Consider the following 20,342-nt stretch of genomic DNA (forward strand, 5'->3'; position numbering starts at 1 on the left):
CCACACCATTAGTTTACATGTGATCTGCAGCTGCCTCACAGCCCCAGCAAAGCTAGCCAGTTTGGAGAGACTTTATGGTCCAAGAAGCATAATATATTTAGCGTCTGGCCCTTTCCAGAAAAAGGTTGCCCATCTCTGTTCTAAATCATCTCAACAGTTTTAATTTTTAATACGTCTCACAAAGGGAGGGAAGGTATGTACCTGGCAAAGGTGGTTTATTAGTTCTTACAATGGGCAGTTCTTTCCACGTATCTCCATTATTTTCATTCTCAGCAATCCAGGAGTCAACAGTTAGACAAAACAGCTCGCACGTGTCTGTATTTTCAAGCCTAATTTCTTCCAGATACCACCCGGGATCCGGTCCACTGTTGTCATGTCCAATGCGTATTTTATAGATTTCACCAATACCTTTAAGATTAATCTACAACAAAAAGGAAAAAGGGGGGAAATAAAAGTCCCCACATTTCTGATTTGATTTTTCAAATCAAAAACTCATATTCCATTTTGAACTCAATATCTGTTTTCCCCACACATGCTCCTTACTGATTTTCCTTAGAACTATTTACTTGTAACTCTATGGAATGCTTTACATATGGCAAAGCATGACTCCACTGACCATGAAGAAACCAACAGAATAAATCCAGGTCGTTTTCACCACATCTTTTTTAAACAACTTATTATTATTACCTTGCAAAATAAATGTTTTATTATAGTCATTGACATACACTACTTACTTGGTAGTGTGACCTGAAGATGATAATCTACTTCTCTGGTGTCTATTATAGGTTGGATATTCCCATTAAGGAGGGATTCTAAGGAAAAGAAATCATATATGCTTCTGGGATTTATAGTAGGGCTAACCAGGTAGCCCTGAAACAGAGTGGTGTTGGAAAGACCATGACGTTGCACAAGTGTTGGTCATATGATTAACAAGCAATTCTGCCTTATACCCTTCTGCACCTCACCAACCAACTAATTACCTGACAAGATAGATATTCTCGAGTATCGTCCACTATTCAGAAGGAGCAGTATTTTTCTTTCCGTATGAAAAAAATTGATCGATTATTGTACTACATCAGCTTTCTGTTGCAAACAATGACCTTTCCTGCCTTCCAGTCCTGTGGATCAGAAATCCAGGCACTGCATGGCTCTACTGGGCTCTCTGCTCAGGGCCTCACAAGATGAACCCAAGGTAAGGGCTGAACTAGGCTCTCCTCTGGAGGCCCTGAGGAGGGTTCTGCTTCTAGGCTCACCCAGGTTAGTGGCAGAATCCAGTTCCCTGTGGATTTAGGACTGAGGTTTCTCTGCCTTGACATGCAGCCCCTTCATCTCCAGGCTAACAAAGGGCACAAAGACCCCTTCTCATGCTTGGTATCTCTGACTTTCCCTCTGCTACCAGCAGGAGAAAGATGTTTGCTTTCAGGGGCTCATACAATTTAGATGAGGCCCCCCCAAATACATCAGACTAATCTCCCTATTTTAAGGTACCTTAGTTATGTACCATGTGACACTATAACTAGAAACAATATTATGTGCTTCTGGTATTTTGTCTCCCTTCACCTAACTTATTTTCTCCCCTTTGGTATTTCTATTGCCATAAACATTCACATCGCCACAGGAGTTACTCCAGAGTTTATGCAGACCTACCACATTTTTTCCACTAAAATGTTTTTTACTGGTAATATAATTTCAGGTTGCTGTATTGGTGATAATTGCTGTGAATAAATTCTGTCCTCCAGCCAAAATTCCTTTTGGTCAGGATGCACGGAGTTCAACAGAGTTGAGCTAAGTAGTTGGGTCCCTCCTATTATTTCTTTCTGGAACAGTGTTCCAGAAATACTCTCATGTAGAAAATCCTGATGTTGGTGCTCAGTATAGATAACTAACCTCCTACTGAGTCAGAGTTGCAGGTGGTGGAAAGCAGGAGAGAAAAATAGAGATCCCATCCCAAAATCCGCTCAAAGGCAAACTTGCATGGTGGCTAAAACCCTGGTTTTTGAAATGAAATCTGGAGTTGAAAGTTACCCAACCCTTGCTGGCAACAAGTGTGTCCAACTTCTCTAAGCTTCAGGGTCCCCACCTGAACACTATAATAGTACAAACCTTATAAAGTCTATAGCACTCAATAAGTATTAGCAGCCACTGTTTTATCCATCAGAATTGTGCGCTAATTAGAAAATGCCTAAATTTACCTAATTTAAAGACAAGATTAATCTAAAGACAGGGTCCAGCATTCACAGAAGGAAATTAAAATTGGTATTTGGGCATCACACATAAAATTGAAATTAATGAAGCCTATGTCTGTCCTGGATGGTAAAAATAGGTAATTGTAAACAAAAGCTGAATGGTGCCATCATCTAGAAACTAAAGCATTATCCACACACAACGTGGGCATGGGTTAGCCAAGAAAATCAGAACCAAACGACTGCATCACAGTCTGGCTCGTGCTATAGACTGCTCCCAAATTACTTCTAACACAGTAGCCAAACGGATTTGGAACTCTTTGTTCTGGCTTAATGTAGTCAACCTGGGTCACCTCCGCTTTAAAAAAGTACAGATGGAATATGCCAAGAAATTATCCTTGCACATAACTGTTTTTAGCTTTCTGCATTTAATTTCCACACTTGAAAACACACACAACGTTATTCTCAATGTAGGATGGCTTTGCATCATACAGATGGACCACATCATGGCTTGGTTAGTCTCCAGAAAGAGAATTATGCTTAACGTAGTATATGGTCACAGATTAAAATAAAAAATTTTTTCAACCTGAGGACCAAAAAGGTATATGGATTGCAAGATACAGGGTCAGAAAGAGGAAGGCAGAAGAAATATAGTCCATTCTTATTGCTGTAATGTGACATATTAAAAATTATAAGAATATCAGTAAACTACTACGTAACCAGAACAGGAAGCTCTAAAAACATGTTCTTTGAAATGTCTGATTTGGGTACTTGAAATTATTAACAAAAAAATGGATTAAGTTAACACTGGATTTAAGTAAGAAAATAAAGCACTTTGTATATTCACATTTAAAAAATTATTCTGTTTATTGTATACACTGCTCCCAAGAACATTTTAAATCTGGACTGAGTAAATTAAACCATTTTAAACATTTAACGATTTTTTATTACAAACACTGCTCCAAGCAAGCATATAAATAGGGAAAAAACAGAGCTCTCACATTCACGTGAACTGCTAATCCAATACATTCAAAGTGAGAAATAAACAAAGCAAGGAAAGTATGAGCCGGTTTAGGACGAGTAGTGCACGTAGCAAGCAATGTGGACGTTGAGGAATAAACGGCATGTCCACGAAGGGGGGAAGACAGCAAATGGTATGAGCAATACCAAGAGGAGTGAACGCCCTTCCTGAATCTGAGACTATTGTTCCTGAAATCTTCCAGTTCTAGGTTTTATTCTCTCCGTTTGAACAGAATCTAGTGTCCTTTCGGGTTTGCATAGATAATTAGCAAACGCACACGCTCCTGCCAAGAAATGGACCGGGAGTGACTACTTGGGCTGGAGGTACATAGCACCACACCCGAGCACACAGAGGGACCCTCCAAACCCAAGTACTGAGACCCCCTCCCCCCGCCCCCGCACGGCGATCTTGAGGAAGTTACATCTTCTCTCTAAACTTCAGCTTCCTCATTCACAAAATGGAGTAATTAAGGATCACTTTAGTGAGAGTTTGTGAGGATAAGGGACACGTTAATTAGCGAAAACTGGTCAACTAAACACATACTAGGTCCTTAACAAACAGTGGTGACCTTAGTAATTATTATGATTCTTCCCAAAGGGGAATGGAAGAAGGTAGGTGAAAAATATAGGGGGAACAAGACACTCAAGTCCATTTACTTCAGTCCTACAGGTATTGTTTTTCTGTGCCTTTGACCCTCCAGCACTGAGCTGGGCAGATGGGAGGAGGGGATAAACTGAGGAAGATCACGTCCTCACCAGCCAGCCGAACCCCGAGGGCTCTCAGGCACGGGGTTCCTGACCACAGGGTAGGCGTTATAGTTCAGAGGCCAGTCCTTAGAAGCAGAGCAGGAGAGGAAAAGCACAGTCCTTGCGATCAGAAAACCAGGCCTGAGTCTGAGTGCTCTCACGTCATTTTGTATCCCTGAGTCTCAAGTTTCTCTCTGTAAAAAGAGGGCTTTTGTAAGGACCAAATGAGATAATCTTGTGAAAACACTGTGATTCATAGGCCGGCAGCCCATGGCAGGTGTCAGGACAGAGAAGAGAACTGAGAGGTGTGAAGAGGTCTTTAAAAATACCCAGGAGCTCTATTGTACTTTGTGTTCGGGCCACCCCTTTTCTTGGAGCTCCTGTGATTGAAATAGTTGGGAAAATTAGGTAGTCATTTGAGGGGTACTCAAGAGAGAATGTGAGGATTATCACCAAAAAAAGAGGCCATTTTCATTTGTCTTGAAAATGGAAATATTCATGCAAAAAATAGCAGAAAAGATTCTCAAAGCCGAAAAATGAACTTGAATAAATACATTCCTTTTGTAAATTGCACAGTACAATGCATATTGTACCTTTCCAAAGATAAAGGCTTTTGTACGCAAAAATTGTATAGCCTATAAGAGAATGTTCAGATACAGAACACTGAAGGAATAACCTGTATTTTCTAGGAAGAGAGCGTGACTGGTGGATCTGTGACATATTCATACAAAAAGTTTATGGAAAAGATACTTCCTCTTCAGAGCTCTAGTTCTGGGAGGTTTTGTTTATTTGGTTGTTTGCAGAAAAATTTGGTAGCGAATTCATTTTTTTATTTGAGTATAGTTGACACACAATGTTACATTGGTTTCAGGTGTACAACATAGTGATTCATCTCCTCTGTATGTTATGCTGTGCTCACCACAAATAGAGCTACCATCAGGTATCTACTTTTAGATGTACATCTTAATCCAGACATTTTTTGCATATGTAATTACTGACCAGTTGGATTTTTCTAACTTGGAGATACTAAATCTCTTCGTGCAGACTTCAGTATTTTTTTTAATAAATGGCAAAGGAGTTATTTTAAAAACACATTCTATTCTAGATGAAAATCTCACGGTCTACAAAGTCTGTATTCTCTGTTTAAGAATAGTTTCATAGTTTGGAAGAAACCATACTGGGACACATGAGCTTTGTGATCACTGAAATCCCATCTGGGGCATTCCACCCCCACTCCATGTCTCAATTTATAAAGGATATCTCATTTTATGTATGTATTGTCATTCAAAAAGAACATTATGTCTTACAAACTCTGGACAGGAATGTGGACATATAGACCGGAAACCTGGGTTTTAATATGTGAGAGACACTGAATATTATCAGGGTAAGTTTTTAAGAGAACATAAAGGACACCACTAAAAATAAACATAGAAAAACCATAAGCATAAACAACTTGTTATATTATACAACAGGAAAATGAAAATAAGATGCTTTTCTCCTCTGCTAGTCCTAGGCAAATATTCCCAATGTTAAGCAATCCCAATGCACCCCCGTAAAAAGAGATAGGAAGTCCTGACATGCCCATAATTTTTCATTGGTTATCATTGGTGAGTACCTTTCCAGAAGCCCTGTCCCCTGGAGTTTTCTAGACGCCAACAATGTCATTCCCCTTGAAAGAGCTGCAAAAGAAACCTTTCTTGACTCAATTAGTAAATAATAGATTTTTTTTAAGGGAAATTTTATGTTCTAGAACGTTTAGGATTCCTTCTGTGAAACTAGACATGAGTGTCTGGATTAAAGAATGCCTTATTTTTTATTTTTGGTGCCAGTCACAAGTCAAGTTCAAAAGCCCTGGTCTCCCCAGTCTTAAAAGATTCAAAGAACCTCATTATCTCAGATGTGACCACGTTTTCCCAGTCTCCAGTCCCTGACACTGACCTCACCTTTCAGAGAAAAGAGCTTCTCAAACAACTGGCTACTCAGAGCCCCTGAAGATTTGGAAACTACTAGCTCTAAGCTAAGGGTGAGACATGACACACTCTATCTCAATTGCTTTTTTTAATGTTTTTTTATTTATTTCTGAGAGAGAGAGAGAGAGAGAGAGTGAGAGAGCGAGAGCAGGGGAGGGTCAGAGAGAGAGGGAGACCCAGAATCTGAAACAGGCTCCAGGCTCTGGGCTGGCAGTCAGCACAGAGCCCAACGCGGGGCTCGAACCCACGAACCGCAAGATCACGACCTGAGCCAAAGTTGGAGGCTTAACCAGCTGAGCCACCCAGGTGCCCCTCTAGTCTCAATTTCTTGAGAAAACTTCAGTATTTGGTATTTTTTGGTTGTTGACTTTATCTTCCCCACTGGACTCAACCCTTTGAGGACCTAAGCTCTGTTTTCCTTTCTGTATCCTTAGTATGTATAAGAATTTGACATGTAAAAATTAATGTAACATTTGTTGAATAAGTAATTTTTGGTATCTTTAAACCTTCATATGTTTCTTTCATCCTCCTTGCCATCAAAATTTTGCTGGATGAAAAAAATTGATATTATTTTGCAAAACTATGATAATTTTCTATGACATACTCCTAGTAAATAGCTGAGCCCCAGGACCTAGAAAAAAATTCTTAACCATACTTTCAAATTGTTGCTTTTTAAAAAAAATTAGTAGTAATATGCAATCCAATTAGTGCTGCCCAAAAGAATGGAAAAAAAATGGCTTTTCCCTTATTGTACCATCTGTGTTCTTGAGAGTGAAGGAATTCTGTTGGGAAAAAAATGCTATCATCTTTACAAAAAGGGTTGTGTGATTAAGGTTAAAGCCACTGTCTCATAGCATAGATCTTTGACCTATTCCAACCCAGCAGGGATATTTTTTTGATACATCTTGGACAAATGTAAACAGACTGTGATCAATTCTGTATATCGGTTCCACCTTCATCAATGCCAGAGTAGCTGACATTGACTACTACTCAGCCATAAAAAGGGAAAAAATCTACCAGTAACAGGCAACAACCTGAGTGGATCTCAAGGGCACTGTGCTAAATGAAAAGCAAAAACCTCATGAAGCTGTATGATTCCAATGATATAACATTCTCAAGACGACAAGCTAACAGAGATTAAAAACAGACAGTGTTTGTCAGGAATGGTGCATGAGCGCGGTGGGGTCTGGGACAGTAAATGACACAAGGGAGATCTCTGGGGGTATGAAATAGTTCTATGTGATGACTGCGGTGGTGGCTACGTGAATCTATACACCTAATAAAATGACACGTAACTATACATACAGATTGTACAAATGCCAAAGTCTTGATTTGATATTGAACTGTAACTCTGTAAGATGAATCCATGGGAAGGTAACTGGGTGCATGGGGTCTCTCTGAACTTTCTTTGAGACTTCTTGTGACTCTATAAATATATAATAAAAAGGTCAAAAAGTATGTACTTACCAGCATTTTGTTATAATTAGCAACACCATCTAGGGGTCTCATGTCTTAGGAGATGAGACAATTTGTCCACATTTATTTTTCCTCTAGGCATTTGGCTAACTTGTCATTTTTGGAGCACATGGTGACCCACACTCCAATTCTGATGTCAGCAGGTGAAGGCAGGCCTTCTCCTCCTCCGCATAATATCTACTTTTTCCTGGACTATTTGAATTGCAATTCTCTGTATTTTTTTCTTCCTTCCCACACAGATAGAAATGCATACATTTCTGTACTTATAAAGAGATACATAATTAAAATAACAAACAAAATACTCATAGATTCAAGATGCCCATAAAATAAATGTGCAGTTTTAATTTTAATACATTTGCATCTATAGAATAAACAATTTACAAAATGTAGGAGAGTTGGAGTTAAATTGACTCATAATTTAAATTAAATTGTTAATGATTCATTTTCCCCCCAATTTCTTTCTTTTATATTCCAGGTAATAAAAACTATGCTATGAAGGGACATCAAAATAATCCAAAATCACAGTGGGTATATTGAAAAATGATTTTTTGCAATCAAATATGCTACTCTCTGGGTAATTTTTTTCTGTTGCATTTTGCAGGTTGTTTACATCTTTTATAAAAGTGAATTTATTACAATTTCACATGGCACAAGGCTTTAAAGGAATCTCATTTATTAGCACTCCTTTATTTATTAAAATCTATAAATAATTAAACATACACTATTATATATACCCTTCTTTGTATTATAACTACATTTTGAACATTTTATACTCACTTTTCTCTTCTGAATATAATTACTAATTCATAGCTGTTCACAGTCTCCACTTATTTCAATTAACTATTATGATTATTATCACTATTATGAAGATGGTGCTTGGAGCTTAGCTAGTGCAAGCCCCCTTTAAATTTGCTCTTCCGTCCTTCAGCACTGCCCTTGACATTTTTGAAGTTATCATTGGGATTCCAGGCAACAAAAGGATATTCCAGACCAATTCTGGAGTTGTTTTTGTTTCTGTTTTGGCTCAAAGACATGGAATCAATTTCCTCCGCAGGTATCCTGGTTCTTTTTAGTAGCGTGCATTGTTAGGGACAAAATATAGGCATTATGGGGCACATGAGAGCTGCAGGTGGGTGGAAGTGTGGCTGCCGTAGGGACGATTAGTGGAGACAGACCAGAAAATATGTGTCTTTTGAAGGTCCTGAGTTCACACTAATATTTCCAACTGAGTACATTAAATTACGTTCCTTTCCTTTCCCAGGGTCCAATATTTTATCAACCACCAAGGCTGCTGCCTCTATTGATACTTTCATGCCTACAACCAACATAAGAAGTAAATATCTGTACCCCCTTTCTACACATTGGAAGGCAGAGTTTTGGAAAATATTAAATTGGTTTCCATTATATAGTGAAGCAGAATGTGGAATCAAACCAATAAGTAATAGAATTTCTTTAATTTAAAAAAATGTTTACTTATTTTTGAGAAAGACGGAGACAGAGTGTGAGTGGGGGAGGGGAAGAGAGAGAGGGAAGAGAGAGAAATCTGAAACAAGAGAAAAATCTGGCTCCAGGCTCTGAGCTGTAAGTACAGAGCCCAATGCAGGGCTCAAACCCATGAACCGTGAGATCATGATGTGAGTCAAGGTCAGATGCTTAACCGACTGAGCCATCGAGGTGCCCCGATAATATAATTTCTTTTAGACAGTAGAAGTCTACTGAAATTGGTGTCCATATATTTCTGTAAATTATTTGTGTGGTGTGGCAGCATCTATTTTTTTTTGGACAGACACCTGCAGGGCTGGTTATCTTAGCTTTCCAGAAGGCTGCCAAGGTGTAACTGATGGGGTTCCTTTCTACTGGTTTTGTGTGGAACCTGAGGACCTCTTTCACAGATATATCATAATCCCTCCATAACTCTACAAAGTCTCTTCCATCATTTTTATGGCTATCATTACCTCTTCTCTTGCTTCTTTTGCCAAAACACCTTGGTTTACTTTCTGTTCTTGATCCTCTACCACTGCCTTCTTCTCTCCCATTTCTCTCTTTTCGTCCAGGGGATGGCGTCTGGCCTGCCCCACACCACTGATTTCAACCTCGAGTGGTGCCACCTTGCACTCCTCCAAACTTTTACATGAATTGTCACTCTGCTGTTGCATTTTTCGTCTCGAAGACATCTCCAGCCCGAACTCTCCCCTTGCTGTTTCCGCCTGTGGATTTCTGGAGACCACAGCTGCTTCTCCTCTTGTGAGGACCCCCATCTCCCAAACGTGCTCTGGGCCCTTCAGCAGGGCACCACACCGGCCTGCTCCCACCGCTCCCCAGCCCTCCTTCCCTGTAACATCCAGGTGCCCTGAGCCCCGCAGGCTGCCAGCCCCATCACCAGGGCTTTGCTCTCAAAAGACTCCAGCCCGCAGAACTGCAGTCCGTCACTGCCAACTTCCTCCTCCATTTTTTTTTTTTTTTTTTTTTTGCTCTGTGTCCCCTGGGCTTTGCAGTATCTGGCTTGTTCTGAGATCTTGGCAGAAAAGATCCTATAGCAGCACTCTCAACAACAGCCAAAACATGGAAAGAGCCTAAGTGTCCATCAACGGACGAATGGAACAAGAAGACGTGGTTTATCTACACAATGGACTAGTAAATGGCAATGAGAGAGAGTGAAATCTGGCCATGTGTAGCAACATGGATGGACCTTGAGGGTGTTATGCTGAGCGAAATAAGTCAGGCAGAGAAGGACAGATACTATATGTTTGCACGTATAGGAGGATTAGAAGGAACTTAACGGAGGATCGTTGGGGAGAAGAAGGGGGAAAACGGGGAGAGAGAGGAAGGCAAACCATGAGAGAGTCTTGAATGTTGAGAACAAACTGAGGACTGATGGGTATGGGGGAGAGGGGAGGGGGGTAATGGGCATGGAGGAGGGCACTTGTGGGGATGAGCACTGGGTGTTGTATGGAAACCAACATGACAATAAACTATTAAAAAATAAAAGATCCTATGGCTTCAGGACAAAGTCGAACAAATAGTAATTTGCCTCTCAAAGTAGTTGCATAGCTGCTTTTTCCAGTGGGCGTTCACCCTAAGGCTCTATGCAGGGCTGCTACCCCAGGCCTCATTCCCTTTCCTCGGGCGGCAGCCGCTCTCCCTAAGTAAAGCTGAGCCTGGCATTCTGACTCAGCCCCACCTAGATGCCCTTCTGCATCAAGAGGTCTTTTGTTATTCTTAGTTTCCCTTGCTGGACTTTTCACTGCTCCCTAGTCTTGTGTGTTGATTGTGAGATCAATGCCATTCGGAACAAAAAGTCTCCACCTAAATAAATCTGAGGGATTTTTACAAAATGGCATGTCTTAGTGTTGATGGCAGCAAGAGGACAGGAAATCTCCTGTCAGAACAGGCCGTCATTAGCATATGGCTTATTTCAGCTACAGTTTGCATTTTGCAATGACACTGTTTATTGAATCCATTTCACAGTTGAGGAAATTGAGCTAAAGTAGCTAGTCCAAGGCTGCATAGGAAGCATGCAAATTAAGAATGCAGGCCTCCAGCACAGATTTGGTTCAGAACTGTCAGTTAAGTTCAATCCTGACCAAGGCAGCTTAAAATGACCTTGGCATGAGAAAGTGAGCTAAGTAATTGTTAACACACTGCATCTTTGCAATGTTAAAAATGACCGAGTTTTTATTTGTATGTTTTTGGTTTTGTCTTCTACTTATTTTATAGAGAAGCCCAGGTTGTCAGCACTGGGATGGTCAAGCTTTACGACAGGAAATACAAACTCTGGAAGGAACTGTCACATTTCCCAATTATGACAAGTGTCTCATGGTTCTTTTCTGAAAATAAAATAAAATAGGTCATATATTAATTATGACCTTTTCTGCAAGTAGAAATTCATAATACTATAACCCAAGTCTAATAAATTCAAATGAAGAGTGTATGCTGGTTTTAGAGAAAAATTGTTACTTTATGTCCGTGTGAACAACTGTAGAACTAACAGATGTAACGATAAGGGTTTCTAGAGTCATTTAACAACAACCACCACCAAAATGGCTTCCTATAGAAGTGAGGAAATCATTTAGAAAATTAGTTGTGACAACATTTTCTCTGTGGTAAACATAGTTTTATTTTGCACACAACAAACATACACAGAATACACTCGATTTGCCAGATTCACTGATCTTTCTGGGTAGTTTTCAAACCCTTCTGCCATTCATCGGACACCACTCTGTTTAGTCTCATTCCCTACCACTCCCTGCCATGCAAGTTTCTTTTTAGGCTGGCTCTTTCCTCACCAGCTTCCAAAGCCCAGAGTATGTGCCCAGTTCTCTCTCCACCTTTCCAAGCCCTGGGCATAGTTCCAACCTGACCCCACCTCTTCCAAAAGCATTCCCAGGACACCAACTCTAACTTACATCGAGCTCCTTTGTTGTTTATTTCTCCCAGCTCTTCATCATTCATTCATTCATTCATTCATTCATTCATTCATACAAATGTGTTATTGAGAGCCTATGACATACCATACACTGTCCTAGGTACTTGGGAGAGACAGTAGTGAATAAAATAGACAGTGTACCTATCTTTGTAGACCTTCTCTAATGGGGTGAGAGCAACAATGGGCACAGATGAGAAAAAAAGCAATGAGGTGCTTAGTCCCCTACACAGATGCGTGGGTGGCCATTCTATGTAGGATGTCCAGGGAAGGCCTCTCTGAGAAAGTGATATTCAGACAGAGGTGTGGATGACATAAAGATATTAGTTGGTAGATATCAGGAGAGAGAACATTGCATGTAGAGGGAACAGCTACCATGATCTATTAAAGGTCCTAAAGTGGGAATGAGTTTGGATTGTTCAATTGAGTAGAAAGAAGTTAAATGGGGTTTTGTAGCCAGAAGAAGCGCAGAATGGGTGGAGGACAAAGAGGTAGACAGGTACCATTTGTCAAGGGTGGGACTGTAAGCAGGACATTACCTGATCTGGTTTATGGTTTAAAAAACTTTCCCTGGCTGCTGTGCAAAAGAAAGACGGCACAGGAGTAAAAGCCGAAGCAAAGGGACTGTGTAAGAGGACTGGCTGTCCTCATCTGAGTGACAGAACATGGGGACCTCGACTCGGGTGTTGGAAGTGGACACGAAAAGGGATTCGGAACATATTTGGGGGCACATTCTATTCCCCATATTTTATCTGACCACATCCTTAATTTCTTGGGCTGAAAGTCTACCTGATTTGCCTTTATATTTCCAGGTTAGAGAAGAGTCTCATTGAAATCCCATTAGAGTTTGGTAGTCCCCTCTCTTTCCTGGGTTTTGTTCACATTATCCATCTGACACAAGCAAAGAGTGTAGCCCTTTGTTCCTGTCTTCTTCCTGGCTTTCAATGGCCCTTAGCATTTTCCACATGTCTCGAGTTGTACAAGGCTTTAGCTTTATGAAGACATATTTTGAAGGCTCCTGCGTGTCCTGAATTGCAATTCTCGAATAAACCCCTTTGTGCTGGAAAAAAAAAAAGAAAGAAAGAAAGAAAAAAAGAAAAAGGAAAGCTCCTGCTATTTGTTTCCATGTCTTCTTAATTTTGGCCCTTTATGCATCTTAGAATAGCTTTCAAAATTTTAGTTCATCAGGTAAATCCCTATGTGGTCACAGTGACTTTATTAAATACTCTACTGCTTTCTCTCTTTGGTACTGTTTATAACTGGAGAGTAAGGGTTTTCTTTTTAAGAATCTATCTTTCTTTGTAAGGGAAATCCCCCAAGGTTTCACATTTATACCTGTGAAAGACAGAGGTAAGATGCAATGCCTTGTTGAGGCTAGTAGACAAGAAATCTGCAACATGCAGACAATGTTATGGTCAAATTAGGATCTATCAGTATGCTACAGGTTCATAGCCACGTTGTATTAAAATTTCAGAAGTAATAATCCCATTAGCAGCAAAGACAAACTGGTCATGTCTAGACATAAGTTAATCCCCATTAGAATAATTACCTACAACTGAGCCAAGTATGAACTATTGTTCTGGAAAGTCTTAACATTAGCAAATAGAACTTCAAAGCAGGCATCTATTTTTTAAAATTTACAATATTAGAACTAGTATTCTTCCTTCTCTCTTTTTCTCTCTCACTCTCACCCATCCCTCCCCACACACATTTTTTTAAAAATCTGTTTTAATATTGATTTATTTTTTTGAGAGAGAGAGAGAGACAGAGTGAGAGCAGGGAAGGGACAGAGAAAGAGGGAGACACAGAATCCGAAGCAGTTTCCAGGCTCTGAGCTCTTGACATATAGCCTGATGTGGGGTTCGAACTCATGAACTATGAGATCATGACCTGAGCCAAAGTTGGACGTTCAACCAACTGAGCCACCCAGCTGCTCCCCTCCACCATTTTTACTGTTGTGAAAGCTTTGGAAACACAGTAACCAGAGCTCTTCCTTCATGGGGGCAGACTGGGAACCTAAATTCCACGTTCATGACTCCCACCAACAGACAGAGTCCCATTACAGGGCCTATGGGCCACAGAATTTACATAGTGAATTCTGAAAAAATGCACCAGGTTTTATGTTCTAATGACCATCCATCAAGCACCTTGTTCTCCACAGAGAAACCACCATCTACTATGTGCTACATAGGCACCAAAGGACAGCACTCTTAGTGCTAAGTTATTTGGGGCTTGATTTGTTTGCATTGTTTCTTTTGTTTTGTTTTGTTCGCTTTTGGTTTATTTTGAGTGCCCATTCATTCTAGGTTGGTGCCACTTAAAAGCTTTCCTCATTCTTAGTATTCTATGAACTTCTTGGAGAATTTCATGCACCATTTTTCAGAATTACAATAATAAGAATTTGGGAGTTTTCACTTAAGACGCATCCGGTCTTATAATCAAAATCAAGTCAGGATTCAAGATGTTTATCTGGTCTAATAACACCAGTGATGAGAACATGTTGAGGAAAGGAGACTGTCTGCCAAGCGCTTCACATATGTTATTTTAAATCCTTACAGCAACCCTATGAGATATGCACAATTTTCTCCATTTTGCAAAAGAGGAAATCGAGCTTCAGAGAGGTGATGTCTTTCGCCCAAAGCTCTGTGGCCCTTGAATTTCAAGCAGGAATTTTAATTCAAGATGCTTGGATCATACAGAGCATATACTTTCCAGCCTGTAGCACCCCAAAACAGCTGGACCATCCTGTCTCAAGAGGTGAACCTGATGCACATAGGAAAACAAGACCAAACAAAACCAAGTGGAAAGAGTGTAACTGGTCCATCATATGAGTAAATCAATGTTTCCTCCTTTCTTCCCTCCTTCCCCCTTCACTTCCTGTATGGTCACCCCCTGTGTAGACACAGCCTGCACTTTATCAAATAATAGTGTGTGTATGTCATATGCATGAGTACGTGTGCGTGACTGTACCTCTGAGGACCAGCTCTCAAATGTTCTACAGTATTCTCCAGGGAATTCAGTAATATTCACTAATTAATATTAATTGTGTAAGAGCAAACAAATAAACAATGTTACATGTGATTAAATTAAACACCAGATGATTAAATTAGAATGTCCTTTACCTCTGCTGAATTGGAATGTTTTTGTCATTTTGCTCTAAGCGTAAGAGGGGTGATAGCATGCATTCCAATACTCCTATGCTCTGTGGGCAGTGGCCTGGTTTTACTATGGCACTGTATTTCTATTTGCACTTGGACCAAAGGTTAGCCATTTCTATAAATGCTGACACTACACTTTGGTACATGTAAACAGTAAAGCACAGACATGGCAACACAAACAATAGACTGAATGAGTAAAGTAGAAGCCACTCTGACTTGGGCTAGAAGAACACTGAGCTTGTTGAGAAGTAAAGACAGAGAAGTCTTCAGGACGCAGCCAGACACTGAGTCAAGGCTGTTCATGACATCTGATCCCCCCCAATAAGGCGACAAATCTAAGGTCTGGAGCTCTTTCTCAGCATTCTAGGAAGCTGTCAATTAGCTCAGTCCCCAGGTCCAGGTGAAGAAGAGTGAAATATATTCTACAGGAACAAGGTAGATGCTGATTTGATTGCCTTTGTAGACTTAGGAAACTGCTGGAAACAATTCAGGTGCACAGTCAACCACCCCATTATCCACAGGGATCCATTCCAAGACCCCCAGATTTCAGCGGATGCCTGAAACTGCAGATCATGCTGAACCCGATATATATGATGTTTTTTCCTATACATACATACCTATGACCAACTTTAATTTATAAATTAAGGACAGTAAGAGAGTAACAATAATAATAATAAAATAGAACAGTTAAAACAATATACTTTAATAAAAGTTATGTGAATATGGTCTCTCTAAATAATTTATCGTATTGTACTCATCCCTCTCCTTCTTGTGATGATGTGAGATGATAAAATGCCTCCATGATGAGATGAAGTGAGGTGGATGACATAGGCACTGTGACTACATAGCCCTGGCTACTATGGGCCTGATGACAAATCAGGACCATCTGCTTTCTGACCATGGTCTGCCGTGGGGAAAGCAGAACCATGGATACGGAGGGGGGGCGAACGACTGTAATTCAAGTTCAATGCATGAGGCTTGACCTTCATGCTCAAACTGTGACTTACTTTCCTGGCCTTCAAGCGCTAGGAGTCCGACTGGATTTCCGTCATTGCTCCTCATCATTACCACAATAAGACTCTCAGAGAAAACAAGAAAAAAGCCCTAAATTTTGACTTGTGCCTCAGAAATGTTGATACCAATAAAATCTGTTGCCCAGATGGATTAGTAGGAATGACTTCCCACAGGCATTTAAGAAACTGAACTAACTATAGCTTGAGTCTTTGGAGAATTATCGAAAATATCATTTCTATGTCCTTTAGTTTCTAAATCAATGGATAAATGGTAGATAGATAGATAACAGATAGGAGATGGAAAGACAATAAATGATAGACAGCTAGATAGACAGATAGACAGATATAGATAAATAAATATAAAAGGGGGAGAGGGAGGAAGTGAAGTACCTAGAATCATGTAAATAAGAATCTCCTCTCAGGCCTGAGATGTAAAATTAACATATACTTAAGAGACAAAGGAAAACAAATGGAAGCGAAGACTTAAATAGCTTTATGGATGTTTCTAAGGTGGATTACTGAGAAGCCACGCATGAGGATGAGGCAGGTGAATGTGAATCTGTGTTATTATATTGTGGGAGCCGATAAATCTGGCAGAAAATATGTGCATTTTACATGGAAATAAAAACCTGGTGAATGTACACATTTCTCATGGTATTGATGACATTTGTAAGTTCTTCTCTTGGTCTTTGCTCTAACACAATTGTGCCCACTCTGTAATTTACAGACACGTTTTAGACCCGAGGATACAGACTGTTCTTGAAACTGACTCCACAAATATTGGTTTTTTTATGAAATGTTTTTATGCAGTTCTAATGGAGCTCCCCCTCCGAGACTGCAATTCAGGTGTCTGGTGAGGAACAATCAGAAGCTGAGCCGTGCTGGATACTGTGAACAGAGGAACTATTGTTGCAAGTGAGCTTTCCATTTGGGTTCTCTATGCAATCCTGAGTTCAGTGAAAAATGTCAAGATCAAATTATAAACTCGGATGAATTGAAGCCTGGACACTTTAGAGTGTTCCCCACCCCTAACTTTTTGAATTCTTGGATTCTACCAATTTTTAAAAAAAAATGGCTGGGGATATTTGAGGTTTGGAATGTGTGTTTAGAACCCATTTCACTTTCAAGTTTACCCACTTCACAGATATCAGAGGGTCTCAGTCTGGCTGGTGGCCAGTGCCGAGGAAGCAGCAATGTATAAGTCGCATATGACCCCTTCTGTCAGAAAGCATTCAGCTCCCACTACAGCTCACACTCGGGTTCAGATCTCTAAAACATTAGTGTCGGATGTGGTGGGTACTATAAGGAGAGCTGTGGAGACACAGTAAATGTGGACTTAAACTAGTCCACGTGTCAAGGAATGGCATGTTTTGTTGACACTGTAAGTAGTGTTGATGGTAATCTGCCGAAGGTGGGTCTGGGGCAAGCACAGGGAAAAGCCTAGCAGGAGGGTGCTGCCCCGAGGATGCTGTAGATGAGTCGGCGTGCAAAGGCAAGGTCAGGCTTAGTTTGGAAACGGTAACAATTGCATGGAAATCTATACTTCTGCATATCAGAGCAGAGCAAAATGGATAAAACCTTGTGTGTTACGTGCTTGTCAAAATTAGGGCAGTTCTCCCTTCTCCAGGCTAGGCCTGATTTTGGTTATTTTATAAAATTTTTTTAAATGTTTATTTATTTTTGAGAGGGAGAGAGACTGAGTGTGAGTGGCGGAAGGACAGAGAGAGAGGGAGACAGAGCATCCAAAGCAGGCTCCAGGCTCTGAGCTGTTGGCACAGAGTGCAATGCAGGGCTCAAACTCACGAACTGAGAGACCATGGCCTGAGCCGAAGTTGGATGCTTAACTGACTGAGCCACCCAGGCGTCCCTGATTTTGGTTCTTTCAAAACAAACAAGGAAAGGGGCATGTCAGGGTAGCGAGAGACCTAGAGACAATTCTATGTCTATCTATTCTCTCTCTTCCCTCTCTACACAAAACCACATTTCATGACATTCAAAGCTTACCACTGTTATGTCCTCCCAGATTCCTCTGTTGCAACGCATACCCTCCAGAGGGATGGCATTAGGAGGTGGGCCTCTGAGATGGCATATGGTCAAGAAGGTGGAACCCTCATGAGCGGGGTTAGTGCCCCATAAAAGCAACCCCAGAGCGTTCTTACCCTTTTTTGGCCACATGAAGACACAATGAGAAGTTGGAAATCAGCAGCCTGGAATAGGTCTCTCACCTGAACTCAACCATACGGGCACCAGACCTCCAGCCTCCAGAACTAGAAGAAGTACACTTGTGCTGTTTATAAGCCACCCAGTGTGCACTCCTTCCTTAGAGCAGCCCAAATGGACTGAGACCAACACCCCATGTGTCATCCTCTATGTTTCTATTTCATCTTTTCTTTCATGCAGGTACACAGATGTGAACCTCTTAACCTGTAGGGTAAGAAGCAAAGATTTGGCTCTGCTTCAAAGCCAGAGGGATAGGACAGTGCCCCCTTTCACACCCTTCTCTATGACTGGCAGCCAGGAATTGGGAATTTTCTCTGTCGTGGCGGACAGATCCTTCTCGTTTCCTTGCTAGCAACATTGAGCCCTAAGCAGCCAAGTGTTTGAACAGGGATTCTCCACAGGAACAGTGCAAGCATTACATGTTTCCTTTGTTGCAATAATACGAAATTTATTTTTTCTGAAAGAGGAACACACAGATTGGTGGGACTTACTTGGGAACAATAGTGAACAGTCGATTTACTTCCAACTGTTTTCCAATAGAAGTGAAAAAAGTAAATCAATATATGGTGAGTTTTCAGAGGCTTCGTGCCTGTGGGAGCGATTCGAACATTCCTGGGAACAACACTGCAATCATTCAGTAATAATGATTGTAGTAGCAATAGTTATATTAATGGCAAAAACCAAAAGATAGAATAATGAAACATAAAAAACATCTATTTAGAAAGTGATCAGCTACTATATGTAAGGAAATCATGGTGCAAAGTATAGGATTAAATATTACAAATACTCAGAAAATATCCTTTCTGGAAACCCTTGAGTTGAGATCAAAACAATCATCCCAGTGATTGCCTTACAAGAAGCGGGGCATTCCAGCATAAAACTCATGTTAAAACATTGCTTAGTATCTTTCTTATCCCAGGATAATTATAAGTTCACGCTGATGCCAATGTAAATTTTGTTTATTTTTCTCTGAAAGCTGTGGCAGCGTTTTTAGCAGCATGCCTTGGAGCATATGGTCAGATGTGTGCATTATTTTGAAAGGTTACTCACATATGTGCTCAAACACATACGCACGCTCTGTTTAGAGTGGCGATAGTGTTCACTGGTCTGCGCTTCCATCAATTTCACTTTCAGATGAGCTTTTGCGTTGAACCCTCAGCAGTGCTGACGTACAAAAATGCTACCATTTGCCAACTGGAATACTGTGAAACGTTTTTCAGCTTTCTCTTTCACACTGCAATTCAGAGGAAGATGCTCTCGCTATCACACCGCATCACAAATGACTTTCTTGTTCCCACCTTAAGTAATAGGGGCTGAAGTTGCTACTTATTGCAGCATTGACCTAAGCCGCTGCAAATGTCAAGCAGGAAGTTTTCCGCATCAAGGTATGTCGCAGAGTTTGCTCTAGGAGAGAGCGCTATTTTCTCACTAGCAAGGCCACCAAACCAAATAGGTTTTTCTTTCTTTTACAGTACAATGGCTGTGAAAGAAACAGTCATCTTTACGTACGGCATGCCTTTCTGGCATAAGTTTGAAATACATACAGAGAATATGTTTGAATTTAAGGCTTTTATGAACAACACGGTCCCCTACGACTTACATCCTGCATGAATCTGTCTTGTACGCAATTCAAATGCCAGCAGTAGACTCCACCTCCTCCATGGAACCCCCACTGCCGATACTGTCTTACCAGACTAGTTTGATGTCCTGTGAAAATGTGGCCTCTTTACGGAGCACATTCATAACTCACACTGATCCTGATCCAAGTTCTGCATTGCAGAATGAAGAAAGAGGAAGGATGAGGAAGAATGTGGGGTGTTGATTCATGATAGCTGGGAGTACTCCTAAACTTCAGAAAGACCTCCGAGTTAATAAGAGCAAATTCAACTTGTTAGGCCCACGTTCCTTCTAGGTAAAGGCAAGAAAGAAGCAGACATGATTGCCCAGAGTTTAAAAGTCAAGACAGAGAGATGGAGGTTAAACTCTTAAGAAATGAAGGTTGAAGTGCCAGGTGAAATCATGTGTATAAATTTAAAAACTTCAAATATTTGCTAAAACTAGAACTTTTAGCCCCAACGATAGCATCTCTTCTTCATTAGCATTATAAAATGATATTCATTAGTTTGTATGCT

At 40.6% G+C, this 20,342-nt stretch overlaps 1 protein-coding gene across 1 annotated transcript in view; it reads right to left on the reverse strand.

Moving 5' to 3' along the window:
• RP1 (RP1 axonemal microtubule associated) overlaps positions 1-20,342 on the reverse strand; it is a 284,132-nt gene that overhangs the window by 38,523 nt on the left and 225,267 nt on the right. The window contains 1 exon segment of the mRNA XM_039256605.1: positions 202-421. Within this exon segment, the coding sequence (XP_039112536.1) occupies positions 202-421 (220 nt within the window).

This window comes from Hyaena hyaena, unplaced genomic scaffold, assembly GCF_003009895.1.
Source record: "Hyaena hyaena isolate Hyena2069 unplaced genomic scaffold, ASM300989v1 scaffold_578, whole genome shotgun sequence".
Lineage (NCBI taxonomy): Eukaryota > Metazoa > Chordata > Mammalia > Carnivora > Hyaenidae > Hyaena > Hyaena hyaena.